This window comes from Acomys russatus, chromosome 19 (assembly GCF_903995435.1).
Source record: "Acomys russatus chromosome 19, mAcoRus1.1, whole genome shotgun sequence".
Classification (NCBI taxonomy): Eukaryota; Metazoa; Chordata; class Mammalia; order Rodentia; family Muridae; genus Acomys; species Acomys russatus.
Genome location: NC_067155.1, coordinates 61,931,758 through 61,945,320, shown reverse-complemented (window position 1 = coordinate 61,945,320; position 13,563 = coordinate 61,931,758). Strand labels below are relative to the sequence as shown.

The following is a 13,563-nucleotide window of genomic DNA, read 5'->3' as shown; positions in this document are numbered from 1 at the left end:
CCCCACCCCTCGCCCCAAGTCTCCTATGTAGCACCTGCTGGTACACAGCCCTGGGTGGCTGGAGGACCTGTGTCCTATATTTAGCCTGGTTCCAACCTTTCTTTTCCCCTTTGAACAGAGGCATTGATTAGAAGAGAGGTGTTCCCAGCATGGCCAATTACAGGGAAGAAAGGCTTTCATAGCGCAGAACCCAGGCGTGAGTTCTGCCTCCACAGCACTTATTAAGCGCCTGCTGTGTGTCCGGTACAGAGTGGCATCCTAGGGTGTTTAGAAAGGAGTGTTGGACAGAACGGAAATATCTGCCTTTAAGAACCTATAGATTAAAATAAATAAATAAATAATTTTTAAAGGATCTGCAATTCCCTTGGACTGATTTTGAATCCCAACAGCAAATAATGTGGGAGGCTGATTTTAATCCTGTCAGTCCATGTCAAACCCAGTTCTTTTTTTTGGTTTGTTTGTTTTTTTTGGTTTGTTTTTCGAGACAGGGTCTCTCTGTGTAGCCTTGGCCATCCTGGACTCACTTTGTAGACCAGGCTGGCCTCGAACTCACAGCGATCCGCCTGCCTCTGCCTCCTGAGTGCTGGGATTAAAGGCGTGCGCCACCAGCCCCGGCTTTCAAACCCAGTTCTTACCTCAAAGAGAATACAGTTTTTTTTTTTTCAGAAGCAAATATGTGTTCCCCTGTGGAAGTGGTTAAGTGGGAAAGCCATAAATCAAGGTATCTGCCAAAAGACTCGCTGGCTGGTCGCAGATACAACAACCTGATGGCGTTCTTAGCTTTTCTTTTTTTTCTTTTTTTTTTTCCTTATTTATTTATTTGGTGGAAGTGGGTGGCTGGTAAGTGAGTACATAACACTCTTGATAGTTGAAAGGACGGTGGGTCAACTGCAGATGCATGGCTATTAAGGTATTTTGATACGGAGTTGAGCCAGCATCACGTTCTGTGTAAGTGGAGGCCGGGTTTTAATTTATATCCCAGGGCACTAGGGGGCTCATTCGTTGCTAAAATCTGACAAGACGAAACTGGACAGGCAAGAGGGCAACTTCCGGGTGATAGGGCAGCAGTTAGTGAACTCGGACATCGCCATTACAAGCCGAGGGAGGGGTTTTCCCCACCTTCTGTGCATGTAACATATGGGGAGACGTTATCCTTGACGTTACAGGCTGAGAACACGGGATGTAGAAAGTGAAGGAAATGGCCATTTTAACCAATCCAAACAGCCCTACAGTTCTTATTTATTTATTTATTTATTTATTTTGAGACAGGGTTTCTCTGTGTAGCCTTGGCTATCCTGGACTTGCTTTGTATACCAGGCTGGTCTCGAACTCACAGTGATCCACCTGCTTCTGTTTCCCGAATGCTGGGATTAAAGGCATGCGCCACCACGTCCAGCTCATCTCTACAGTTCATACTGAACGGTAGAAGCCACAGCTTGCTAGCGTCATTGTAACCCAGGAGACACACATCGGCCTCTGGTTGTGTCTGGGTCTCCACGTGGTTGTTTTATGAACTTTCTGGCTCTGGTCACTCTGAATTAAAACCTCAGGTCCAGGTGGGAGCGAAGTGCCATCATACTCAGAAATTCATGTTCATCCCCTCACAGTAGCCTAGAAGCCTTGTGCCCCTGCGAATGCCGTGCTGTCCGTCCCGGGATGTCACACTGTCCTTCGGAGAACTCTTGGGGCCGGGAGGGGCCTTGCGCTCCGCTCTCTGACGCCTCCATGCAGCTCCTTCTCCCCACCCCGCAGGTTCTCCAATGCCTTTTCTTATTACGGCTTGGTTCTGCTCACCACAGAACTCTTCCAGGCTGGAGACGTCTGCAGCAGTAAGTACCCAACCGCGCGTCCCTCCACCCCCACCCCTAATAACACAGCCACTCGCTCTCCCCACCACAGGGCGCCACTGTCATTGGCGTGGCATAAATCCCAAGGCTATCAGCTGGCCGTGTGCCCAGGTCCACCTTAAGTCAGGGCTCCGGCTCTGAAGCTAGCAGTGTTTAGGGGTAAACTGAGGCACCGCTGAGAAATCTCACTTGAAGAAAGAGCAGTCTGTTTGGCTGGAAGGGACATGAGGGGAACTTTCATCTGTCAAAAGACCCGAGGAAAACGCATTTTAAGAGTGAAGGGGGCACTCCCACTTAGTGTGTGTGAGACCCTGGGTTCACTCCCCATGACAGAAATAACTAGCTACATAAATAAAATAAAGACCTAACTTTTGTTTTGCTTTGTTTTCTCCCTACCTCAGTTTCCTAAGTGCTGAGATTATATATAGGCACCACCACGCTTAGACCAATGCCGGATTTTAGGAATGAACCACCACCGCCAGCTCCGTAGTAGGCTTTTTATGTTTTTAGATAATGTCTCACTATGTAGGTCAGGCTAGCCTGGAACTCACAGAGGCTACCATGCCTAGCCTTTAGCTGGGCTTTTAAAGAACAGCAGTAGAGCTTGGCGTGGTGGCGCACGCCTTTAATCCCAGCACTGGAGGCAGAGGCAGGTGGATCTCTGTGAGTTTGAGGCCAGCCTGGTCTACAGGGCAAGTTACAGGACAGCCAAGGCTACCTGTCTTGAAGATAGATGGATAGACAGACCGATAGACAGACAGACAGACAGACAGACAGACAGACAGACCGATAGATAGCAGTTGTAGGATTGGAGGAGATCTCCCTCTACAACACAGAATGCATTGTTTGCATGACTCTCCCAGCTTAGATCTGTCCCTTCGCCCAGGGGCTGCGTCTGCTGCAGGGGCCAGGCAGGAGCTTACAGCTCTGGGGACCATGAACATCAGCAGCACACACACGTGTCACAGGCAAAGGGCTCACTCATAGCTCAGATAGGTCGGAGTGTCCTGGATCTCCTCCCACCCCCAGACACCCGCCCCCCACCCCCGGGAGCTGTGGCTTCTGGTTGGTCAGAAACACAGCAGTTTGGATCCCCAAGCTCTGGGCTGCCTCAGCCATGGGGTCACCTGATTTATTTTTCACTAACAGCGGTTAAGGTGAGCACTGCACACAGCTAAAACAACCTTTCCAGCCCCTCCTCCCTTTAAAGGGCCCAAAGCACAGTTCCCAGGCTTACACATGTGATCCTGGGCAGTGGCTAATGTGCCCTTTGCCTGTGAGATGGAGTCAGGCAGAGTGGGTCTCCGCCCTGTCCAAGGGAATTCCTGACTTGGGTGGAACCTAGGGCCTCCTGAATGCTAGGCAAGGGCTCTACGGCCATCCACAGCCCCCCCGCCCCGCCCCCGGGAACTTTGACACAATGCCAGCACCATTTCAGCCTTCTCCAGACCAGTTTAATCAGCATGGGTGAGGCCCACGCATCGGTCAGGTTTAAGGGGCGGAGGATCTTGAAGCAGGATCACCAGACAAACTGAAGAAATAAAAAGAAAAGTGCAGTGTGCAGATGTTCAGCCATTGGCTCTGCTTCAAAGGCAACACTGGAACTCTTGACACTGAGTCCAGGGCAGAGAACAAAGGCACCAAGTTTCCTCACAGTTTGCCTGCTCTCTTTTGCATGTAAAGCCTAAGGGATTGTGGGTGACGATGGGTAGAGGTAAAGGGTGCTCTTAGCAAGCATAAGGCCCCGGGTTCGATACCCAGCACAGTGTGTTCAAGCATTCACTCATGAAATGGTATAGGAATTTGAGGAGAGCTGGCTGTGGTAGCACACGGCTTTAATCCCAGCACTCAGGAGACAGAAGCAGGTGGATCACTGTGAGTTCGAGTAGTCTTTGCAGAGGCCTCTGAAGACGGCATCTTGTCAGTGACAGTATTTCAGGGTGACTTGGTTGGACATAAGAGTTGCAATGTGTTAAAGACACTGGTACATACCCCAGAGTGGGTGTGGGGTGCTGAGAGAGAGAGAGAGAGAGAGAGCTGCACCCACATAGGTGGACTTTTGGATGGCTTGTTTTATGGGTAAACCTTTGTGAGGAGGGTTATTCAGGAGTTGAGGTTGGGGAGGGGGAAAAGGATGAGAATTCCAGGACCTAGTGAGGACTTTCCCTGGAAGAGGCTTTAATGCCCTGACTGTCTCTTGTGGGTCCCATGCCCACCCCAACACACACGTACCCATGTGTGTACACAGATACACACACACACATGCATACACATGTACACACACACATGCATGCACACACATGCGCACACACACATCATGGTACGGTGGCAGCAGGCATTTTGGGGAGGCTAATTACACAGAGAGGTCATTATCATGTGACAGGAACCAGCAGTCACCTTAGTGGGTCCTGCCTATTTCAGCAGGTCCGATGCATCTGTGGGATTGCATCGCCTCTACACAGCCTGCCTCAGAGTTGGAGAAAGTGCATAAAACCTCACAAGTGTGCAGAAGCAGGGTGCAGAGAGGCTGAGCCAGGCCTCTGCATTGTGCTTGAGGCTCACCCCTGAGCCTGCGGGTCTCCCCTCTCTTACTGTGGTGTCTCAGATCTGAACCACAGCCCTGCAAAATCCAAGCCCTGGAGACTGGAATCTCTCCCAGCTCGCCACTCTACAGGCAAGAAGGGCTCGGGTACAGAAAGCTGTGGTGCATAACTGTGTGACCACCCCTGCCCCGCTTTCCCCACCCTAGTCTCCAGCCGGAAGAAGACTGTGGAGGCCAAATGCAGCTTGGCCTGTGAGTACCTGAGCAAGGAGGATTACATGGACCTTCTGTGGACCACCCTGTCCGAGTTCCCAGGTGAGGCTGGGGCATGCCTTCTATTGAGTGTTTACATTTAAAAAGTAGGTCCATTGCTACACATCCCAAGGAGTAGTGAGAGGCCTGAGGTCTGACTCTACTCAAGGGCCAAGGAGTTATGCTGTCGGGTTTCGGGTATTCTGATAAAAGAGCAAGACTCGACTCCAGGCGGGGCATTGTGGCGCACGCCTTTAATCCCAGCACTTGGGAGGCAGAGGCAGGCGATCGCTGTGAGTTCGAGGCCAGCCTGGTCTACACAGCGAGTCCAGGACAGCCAGGGATACACAGAGAGACCCCATCTCAAAAAAACAAAAACAAAGGGGAGGTCTGGAGAGATGACTCAGAAGTTAAGAGCACTGACTGTTCATGCAGAGGTCCTGAGTTCAATTCCCAACAACCACATGGTGGCTCACAACCATCTATAATGTGATCTGATGCCCTCTTCTGGTGTGCAGGTGTACATGCAGGCAGAGCACTGTATATGTAATAATAAATAAATCTTTTTTAAAAACGAGAGGTCAGCGGGGGGGGGGGGGGGGGGGCGGAGCAAGTCTCCTGGATTTGCTGGGCTGGTCCACTCTCAGGGGCAGAGGGTAACATGGGGTGGGTCACTGGGAACCAGCTGAGAAACTGCCTGCCATGTCCCCACTCTCCTGGCAGGTGTGCTTGTGACTCTGTGGGTCATCGACCGCCTGGGCCGCAAGAAGACCATGGCGCTGTGTTTCATCACCTTCTCCCTCTGCAGCCTCCTGCTGTTCATCTGCATCGGAAGGTGGGTGTCGGGAGGACCCCCAGCCCAGGGGGGATCTCCTGATGGGCCGGATAGTCAGGCTCAAGGTCAAAGCCTCTGCCAGGGTAGCAAGGGACCATTTCTATTGGTCCTAACCGCTGCTCTATTGCTGTGAAGACACTGTGACCACAGCAACGCTTATAAAGGAAGATATTTAACTGGGGCTGGCTTACAGTTCAGAGGTCTAGTCTGTTATCCTCACGGCAGGAAGCAGGGCAGCACGCAGGCAGATGTGGTGCTGGAAAGCAGCTGAGAGGTCTGCATCGAATCTGCAGGCAGCAGGAAAAGAAAGCACCTCAAAGCCCACCCCCAGTGACACACTTCCTCCTACAAGCCCACACCTCCTACTCCTTCTCAAATAGTGTGGCTCCCTGGCAGACTAAGCATTCCAATCCATGAGGCTGTGGGGGACTGTTCATATCCAAACCACCATGTGCCTAACCCAAACAAGAGCTCTGAGTGGTCAGTCACAGAAGTTGTGTATGTGTTAAAGTGATTTGTGGGACAGAAAGAGACCTTGTTTCAAACAGTTCCTACTGAAGACACATTTATTTCTCTAGTTTTCCAACTCCTAGGAGCCCCCTGAATATAGACCTGACCTCTGAGGAACCCCAGACCAATCCCGATGAGTAATCAGTGGGCTGCAGGAAGCGAGAGAGATGGGGCTTAGAGCATAAAGGGTTGGTATTACAGGTCACCAAGGAGAACAGCTGAGCAGAACGTTGGGGACCTGAAGTGCCCTTAAAATGCCACTTATGTCTCAAAAAGTCAAAAATTAAAAACAAACAAACAAACATACGGTCTTGCTAGAACCCAAGGCCACACACACGCTGGGCAAGTGCTCCATCACTGAGCCTCAGCGGGAATGTTAATCACTCTGACCACTTCCCCCACTCGACATAGCGGTGTACCACAGGTGTGCCGTCTGTGAGCAGGTGTGCCAGATGGAGAACAGTGCTCAGCACTTGGAGGTGCGTCTGTGCCCATGTGCTGGGTAGGAAAACCTTTGCCCACTCAGGTGTCAGTTCTTCCCAGGAAGGTGGGATTGTGCTGAGGAAATCTGACAGAAAACAAAACCAAAACAAACAAACAAACAAACACCCCTCTCTCCTGCTCCTTTCTCCTCCCCAGAAATGTGCTCACCCTCTTACTCTTCATTGCAAGAGCCTTTATTTCTGGAGGCTTCCAAGCGGCCTATGTTTACACGCCAGAGGTAGGAGAGGTGCCTGAGAACTGGGGGTGGGGAGGTGGGGGTGGGGGAGGCTGGCAGCGATGTTAGCCCAGAACATCAATTGTTCTCGGCTCTGGGTGGCACCCGTAGCCCTCAGTACTCCCACTTATTTTATAATCATCCTTTTTTCCCCTGCTCATACATGCTTTAAGCTCAATATAAGAATCCCAGAGGTTGCCTAAGTGTGTAGAGGCAAAGCCAATGGTGATGGGATCGGGGGGGCATGACCTCCCTTCTCATAGGCAGCTTGGTGTGTTCTCCAGATGGGTGTGTAACTCAGTGCTAAAGTGTTTGCCTTTCTTGCTCAAGGCCCTAGATTTGACCCCCCAGTACGTAAAAAAAAGAAAAATCAACATTTTTTTTTTTTTGAGACAGAGTTTCTCTATGTAGCCTTGGCTGTCCTAGATTTGCTTTGTAGACCAGGCTGGCCTCCAACTCACAGTGATCCTCCTGCCTCTGCCTCCTGAATGCTGGAATTAAAGCCATGCACCACCACTCCCGGCCTTTTTTTTTTTTTTTCCCAAAGTTTTAAATTTTCTAAGCCTGGCTAAATCTCAGTCACCTGGCTATTGGTAACCATGAAGTAATTAATTAGGCGATGTTAGGTCTCTGTGTAGCCTCTGAAAACCCACACTAGGAGTTGCAGAGATGTCAGTGGTTAAGAGCACACACTGGTCTCCCAGAGGACCTAAGTTTGGTTCTCACCACCCACACGGGGCAGCTCACAATCGCCTGTAACCCCAGCTTCAGAGGTTCTCAACACACACACACTCTCACGGCACACCAAGTTGCTCAAAACAGGGTCAGTGCGGGTGCTCTCGTGTCCTGCTTCCATTAGCTCTGGAGGAAGGTGTGGTGTGGCTGACACAGCACTGGTCACGGTGCCTGCAGGAGAGAGGCCATTGCCAAGTTCAGCTTGGAACTCTTGAAGCTCTCCAGCAGAGAAAAAGAACCGTAGACTGAGTCCCTCTATTCACTTAATGCTGAGTAGCCGCCATGTGCCAGGTGTTGTGCACAACCGGTAGTTTACGTTGTGTATTGTGCATTGTGTGTGGTGCCCACTGACCCCTACGGAACTGTCTGCATAGGTTTTTCTGTTATACTGGGGATAGAACCCAGGGCCTCACCATGCCAGGCAAGCACTCTGTAGACACCCTGCCCCCACTATTGTTAAACAGAATAGGCTCCTGCCGGCAGCCAACCTCATGCTCTCTGCACTGGGCGAACCTCCGACCTCCTTCGCCTGTGTCCTGCCCACAAGCATAGTCCCATGGGTCCTGAGCTGGAAGGGGTGAGGGATTTCTGCGTTTCCCATGACATCCGCCTGACACACTGACATTCCAGGTGTACCCCACGGCGACAAGGGCACTGGGCCTGGGCACCTGCAGCGGCATGGCGAGAGTGGGTGCCCTCATTACTCCGTTCATTGCTCAGGTAAGTGTTGCCCCAAATACAGATCCAGGGGGCAGCCATCTGTGACTGTAGACTGGACAGCATTTCCTAGCAACCCACCCGAGGACGGAAGAAGCCTCCGCAGGATAAAGGGTCCAAGGCCATCAGGCCTGGACTCAGAGAGCCTGGAGTTAAACCCAGGGCTTCCCTGTGCAGAAGACCATGAGGGTACCGGAGGAAGGTGGATGCACTGGGTGTGGCAGCACGTGACAGTCCCAGCTACTTAGGGGAGGCTGTGGTGGGAGGAGCACAGTTCAGGGCCAAGGTAACCCTGGGCCATCGACCCAAAGAACAAGACTCCAGAGTGCAGCAGGCTAGTTGTCTGTCTTCCTTTCTGAACTGGCTGATGGGTGAGTTACCAAACCTGCTGACTTTGTTGCCGCAAAACATTCCTGTCCGTGTGTAGGGTCTAAATATTCAGCTTTTTTCCTTTTGTCAGTTTCTTTTGAGACAGGGTTTCTCAGTGTAGCCTTGGCTGTCCTGGACTCATTGTGTAGACCACGCTGGCCTCGAACTCACAGCAATCTGCCTGCCTCTGCCTCCCCAGTGCTGGGATTAAAGGCATGTGCCACGATGCCCACAGACTTTTGTCACTTTTTGAAAGAGTCAGTCCCATTATTAAACTTAATTGCCCTAAAGATAAATTGGCCCAACAAGATGGCAGGTGGGGATGAGTCTGACCATGACTTGTGTTTGATAACTGGGAGCATACAGGAAGAAGGGGAGAGAGAGCCAGCTGCTACAGGTTGGCCTCTGACCTCTACACATGGACTGTGCATGGACATGTGTGCATGCACACGTACACACACACACACACACACACACACACACACACGAGCTCGCTCATGCACAGACAACGATGTTAGGTTTCCAGGAGGGAGAGAAGGAAGTGGGCAGTTTCAAAAGAAAGGCCCGTGTCGGGTGTCCTTCAGGCCCTATTAACTCTGCAGGCAGACAGGCCACACAGCACTGTGGAGTCTGCAGCAAGATGCTAAGTCCCGCCAGATAACGCTGGGGGGTCTCCTTCAAGGTTTCCAGCGGGGAGGAGGCCCTGGGCTGTCAGGAAGTAGGGTTAGGTAACATGCTCTCTATGCACCTGCGAACAGGGCACCCCGATTCTCAGGAGCAGGTGAGGCTTGGACTCTCTCTCTGAGAGCCTTGAGGGGTGGAGCCTATGGGGTCTAGGAAGCTCGGGCAGCAGCTGACCGTGGTCAGTCAGCTCTTTGCAGTAACTACAGGGGTGGAGGTAGGGTGTGGGAGGAAACTGCAGAGGTGTGGGGCTGTGTCTCTGAGGGTCTTTCCAAGAGCACCTGGAGGGGTGGTGTTCTAGCAAATAATTTGGTGGTATTAGTATGTTCTTGGTGCTGTACCCCACTTTGTCTACTTCCAAAGCATTCTCATCACCCCCCCCCCCACATCTCTGTCACCCTCACTGCCCCACACCCAGCCTGCATCCTGTCCATGCAGACTTATCTGTTCTTGGTAGTTGAGAAAATTGGGGTGCTGGCATCTTCTTCAGCACTGTTGTCCCTTATATGTCACCAGAGTTGTCAGGGCCAAAGCCTGGATCCTCTAAATCCTCACAAGGTGTCTCAGTGCACCAATTAAAGAGATGGATGCTGGGCAGTGGTGGCGCATGCCTTTAATCCCAGCGCTCAGGAGGCAGAGACAGGTGAATCACTGTGAGTTCGAGGCCAGCCAAGGCTACACAGAGAAACCCTGTCTCGAAAAACCAAAAAAAAAGGGGGGGGGGGCTGGAGAGATGGCTCAGAGGTTAAGAGCACTGGTTGCTCTTCCAGAGGTCCTGGGTTCAATTCCCAGCAACCACATGGTGGCTCACGACTGCCTTTAACTCCAGTGCCAGAGGTTCCGACACCCTCACAGACACCATGTAGGCAAAACACAAATGCAAATAAAATAAGTTATTTAAAAAAAAAAAAGAGAGAGATGGACATGTGGAAAGGCACGGGTTCACTCACTGTGGCCACATTGGGAAGAGGAACCAATGGAGGGATCCAGTGACTCTCCCCCTCAGGGCCGTCGTCAGCCCTTACACGGAGGGTAAGAGGTTCACGTAGCTAAGTGGTCCTGGTCACAGTGTGGTCCTCCCCAGCACTGACCTGTCATCATCTCAGCTCTGGCCTGCTCAGTCTTTAAATCCCTGGAGCGCTGTGTGATCTCTTCCTGGGAGACAGGCGGCTCCTCCTGACCTGCCCCAGGCTCCAGCCTCCTCCTTCCAGCACAAGACCCCTTAAGCAATCTCAATTCTCAGTTCTCAGGGGCCATTGTGTCAAACACGTGTGGCCAGAGAGGCCAGCACATGTCTCTTTGGGGTGTCTTCATTCTGTGCCAGTTCCTTGGGGACAGAGCACTGAGCTCTGCCCTGTCTGTGGTCTGACATTTGTCATCAGACTGGGAATGTAGCACAGGCTAGGCTACAGCTATGACTTTGGATTCTTTCTTGGCCCCTTGGGCTTTTCGACACAGGCTCTTACTATGCATCTGGGACTAACTTGGCCTCAGGATCCTCTTGCCCTGGGTCCTGGGGCCATGGGCACCCACTGTGCCTGGCAGGGTACAGAATCTTAAGCCCGATGGGCCTGGGTTCAGAGCTCAGCCCCAACCTCATCAGATAAGCTTGAATAAGCTCCTTAGTTTGCTGTGTGTTGAGATATGTTTTACTCTGTAGCCCAGGCTGGCCCTGAACTCAAGCAATCCTCCTGCTTCAGCCACTCAGTGCTAGGATTAGAAATGTGCATCACCATACCTGGTGGCTCATCTGGCCTCTTAAGCTTCAGGTTCCTGTCTGAAATGGACATGGAGTGCTTGGCTTGGGGGGGATGAAGTGCTCCGCCTGTGGGGATGAAGTGCTCCCCTTGTAGGGATGAGGTACTCCCCTTGGGGGAATAAAGTGCTCCCCTAGTGGGAATGGGGTCGTCCCCTTGGGGGGAATAAAATGCTACCCTTGTAAGGATGAGATGTTCCCTTGTAGGGATGAAGTGCTCCTCTTGTTGGGGGAATAAAGTGCACCCTTTAGGGAGAAGGTGCTCCCCTTGTATGGATGAGGTGCTCCCTTATGGGGTGATGAAGTGCCCCCTTGTAGGGCTGAAGTGCTCCCCTCTGGGGGGATAAGGTACTCCCCTTGGGAGATGAAGTGCCCCTGCTTGTAGAGATTAGGTACTCCCTCTGGGGGGATGAGGTGCTCCTTTTGTAGGGATGAGGTGCTCCCATTGGTGAATTAAGTACTCCCCTTGTGGATGAGTGGGGGGAGTGGGGGGAGAAAGTGTTCCACCTGTAGTGATGAAGTGCTCGGGGAGGGGATGAAGTGCTCCCCTGGGGTGGGGATGAAGTGTTCCCCTTATCTCTGTGCATCTTCCTCCGTAGGTGATGCTGGAATCGTCTGTGTACCTGACCTTGGCCGTCTACAGTGGCTGCTGCCTCCTGGCTGCCGTGGCCTCCTGCTTTTTGCCCATCGAGACCAAAGGCAGAGGACTGCAGGAATCCAGCCAACGGGAGTGGGGCCAGGAGATGGTTGGCCGAGGGACAAACAGCACAGGTGTCCCCAGGTCGAACTCCGGCTCTCAGGAATGACCCCTGGGGGTTGAGCTGGTCTTTGAGGCGTAGAGCCCAGGAGCTGGCAGAGCCCAGCGGGGCGACCTGTGGTCACTGCCAACACCAAGAACTTACCCAAGAGGGTGATGTGGACCAGCAGGGTTTTGTGTCTTCACTGTGTTTGGCCATGTTCATCGAGGGTCACCCACCCCAGGAAGGTGGGGCACCATTCACTCCAGGGGGAAGGTTTGTACGTCACTGTGGATCTGCATGGGGAAGCCACTATGGTGGGAGGGTCCCAGGATGCTCAGGGCCAGCTGAGCAGATGTCATATAGTTACCCAGTTACACCCTTGGAGAGCCACGGCCCAAAGATCTCCATAGATACAGTCCGGGCCCACACCCCTGTGACACCTGCCATTTTGTCCAGTAGGTTTCTTCCGTCCCTGAATTCTTTGGGATTAAGGTGAGCTAGTGTCTGGCTGGGCCCTCCTGATGCCTCTCCAGGGCCTGCCGGGTAGAAAGTGGCAGATGAATGTGCATTTGAACTTGAGCCAAGCAGCCCCCCACGGGCCCCTTCTGGAGTCTCTGTCTCTGGCTGCAGAGAGGCCTGTTATATCTCTGGGAGAGCCAGGTACCCACCAGGCAATGGAGTCAGAGAACAGTTGCCCATTCACCAACCTGGAAATTGGAGGGTGAGGCCTAGCAGAGGGGAAGGGCGGGGGGCGGAACTCAAGCTCAAAGCCAAAGCCAGAGTCTCCGGAAGCAGTTAAGGCCTTTCAGGACCCTTTTCTGGCTCCCTCTTCGGCCGAATTGGACAGTGAGACCCCACTTACTCAGGCTTTGTAGATGGCGGCATGGGCTGAGGCCCACTCAGTCTGGGCACCAGGAGCCCGTTGCTCTTTCCGGGTCTGCCTCTGCTTCTCTCCCGCTCCTCTGACAGGGGCAGCGCTGGCCCTACAGAGGCAGGTCCTGAGAGGAGGGCCTGGCACGAGGGTCAGGAGAGTCCACGTCAGAGGGAGAGGGGAGGCTGATGTCGTGGCCTCGGGAGGAAGGGTTGGAGGTAGGTCTCGGCATTTCACATGTGCTCCCAGATCCCGAGACATGTGAGTCTTCTCCAGAGGAAAGTGACTCACGCTGCTCAATGCAACATTGCAAGGAAGCCGGATGTGCGTTCATCTCTTATTAAACCGTTGGTGACTGACATTACCAGGTGTAAGTCTGGTCATTGATGACAGTTCACTCTAAAGTCTGCTAACTTGTTCCAAGGAAGTGCTTTGACACAACTCCACTCTAAGAGGGGCAGTCACCCCGGCTGGGCTGGCGGGCAGCTTCGGGACCTTGAGTTTGATGGAGACAACATGCTGACGGGAGAAAGACACAGTGGCCTCTTCATCATGAGGACAGTTCGAAGTCCACCCCCCCTATTCTGTCCTCACAGTCACATTTTCTTTTTCTTTCTTTCTTTCTTTCTTTTTTGTTTTGTTTGTTTTGTTTTTCGATACAGGGTTTCTCTGTGTAGCCTTGGCTGTCCTGGCCTCGCTTTGTAGACCAGGCTGGCCTCGAACTCACAGCGATCTTCCTGCCTCTGCTTCCCGAGTGCTGGGATTACAGGTGTGTGCCACCACCACCCGGCATGACAGTCACATTATTTACTATCATCATTGATATTTGAGACTGACCTTTGAGTGTAGCCCAGGCTAGCCCAATTCTCTTCACTCAGCCACATTTTCTTGTATCTCAAGTTAGTTCTGGGCTGCTCAACTTTCCAGAGAAACAGTCTTCCCTTTGCTTTATATACCCTCTCCTCTGCTCTCCTCACTCTCCTCTGCTCT

General features: G+C 52.4%; 1 protein-coding gene across 1 annotated transcript in view; it reads left to right on the top strand.

The window, feature by feature from the left end:
- The window catches only part of Svop (SV2 related protein), a 60,499-nt gene extending 48,198 nt beyond the window's left edge, over positions 1–12,301 (top strand). Inside the window, exons 11-16 of the mRNA XM_051161699.1 lie at positions 1,753–1,829; positions 4,597–4,704; positions 5,365–5,476; positions 6,626–6,707; positions 8,070–8,159; positions 11,562–12,301. Coding sequence (XP_051017656.1) covers positions 1,753–1,829; positions 4,597–4,704; positions 5,365–5,476; positions 6,626–6,707; positions 8,070–8,159; positions 11,562–11,768 — 676 coding nt within the window. The 3' untranslated portion in view covers positions 11,769–12,301. The remainder of the gene's footprint in view (positions 1–1,752; positions 1,830–4,596; positions 4,705–5,364; positions 5,477–6,625; positions 6,708–8,069; positions 8,160–11,561) is intronic.
- Positions 12,302–13,563: the final 1,262 nt, after the last annotated feature.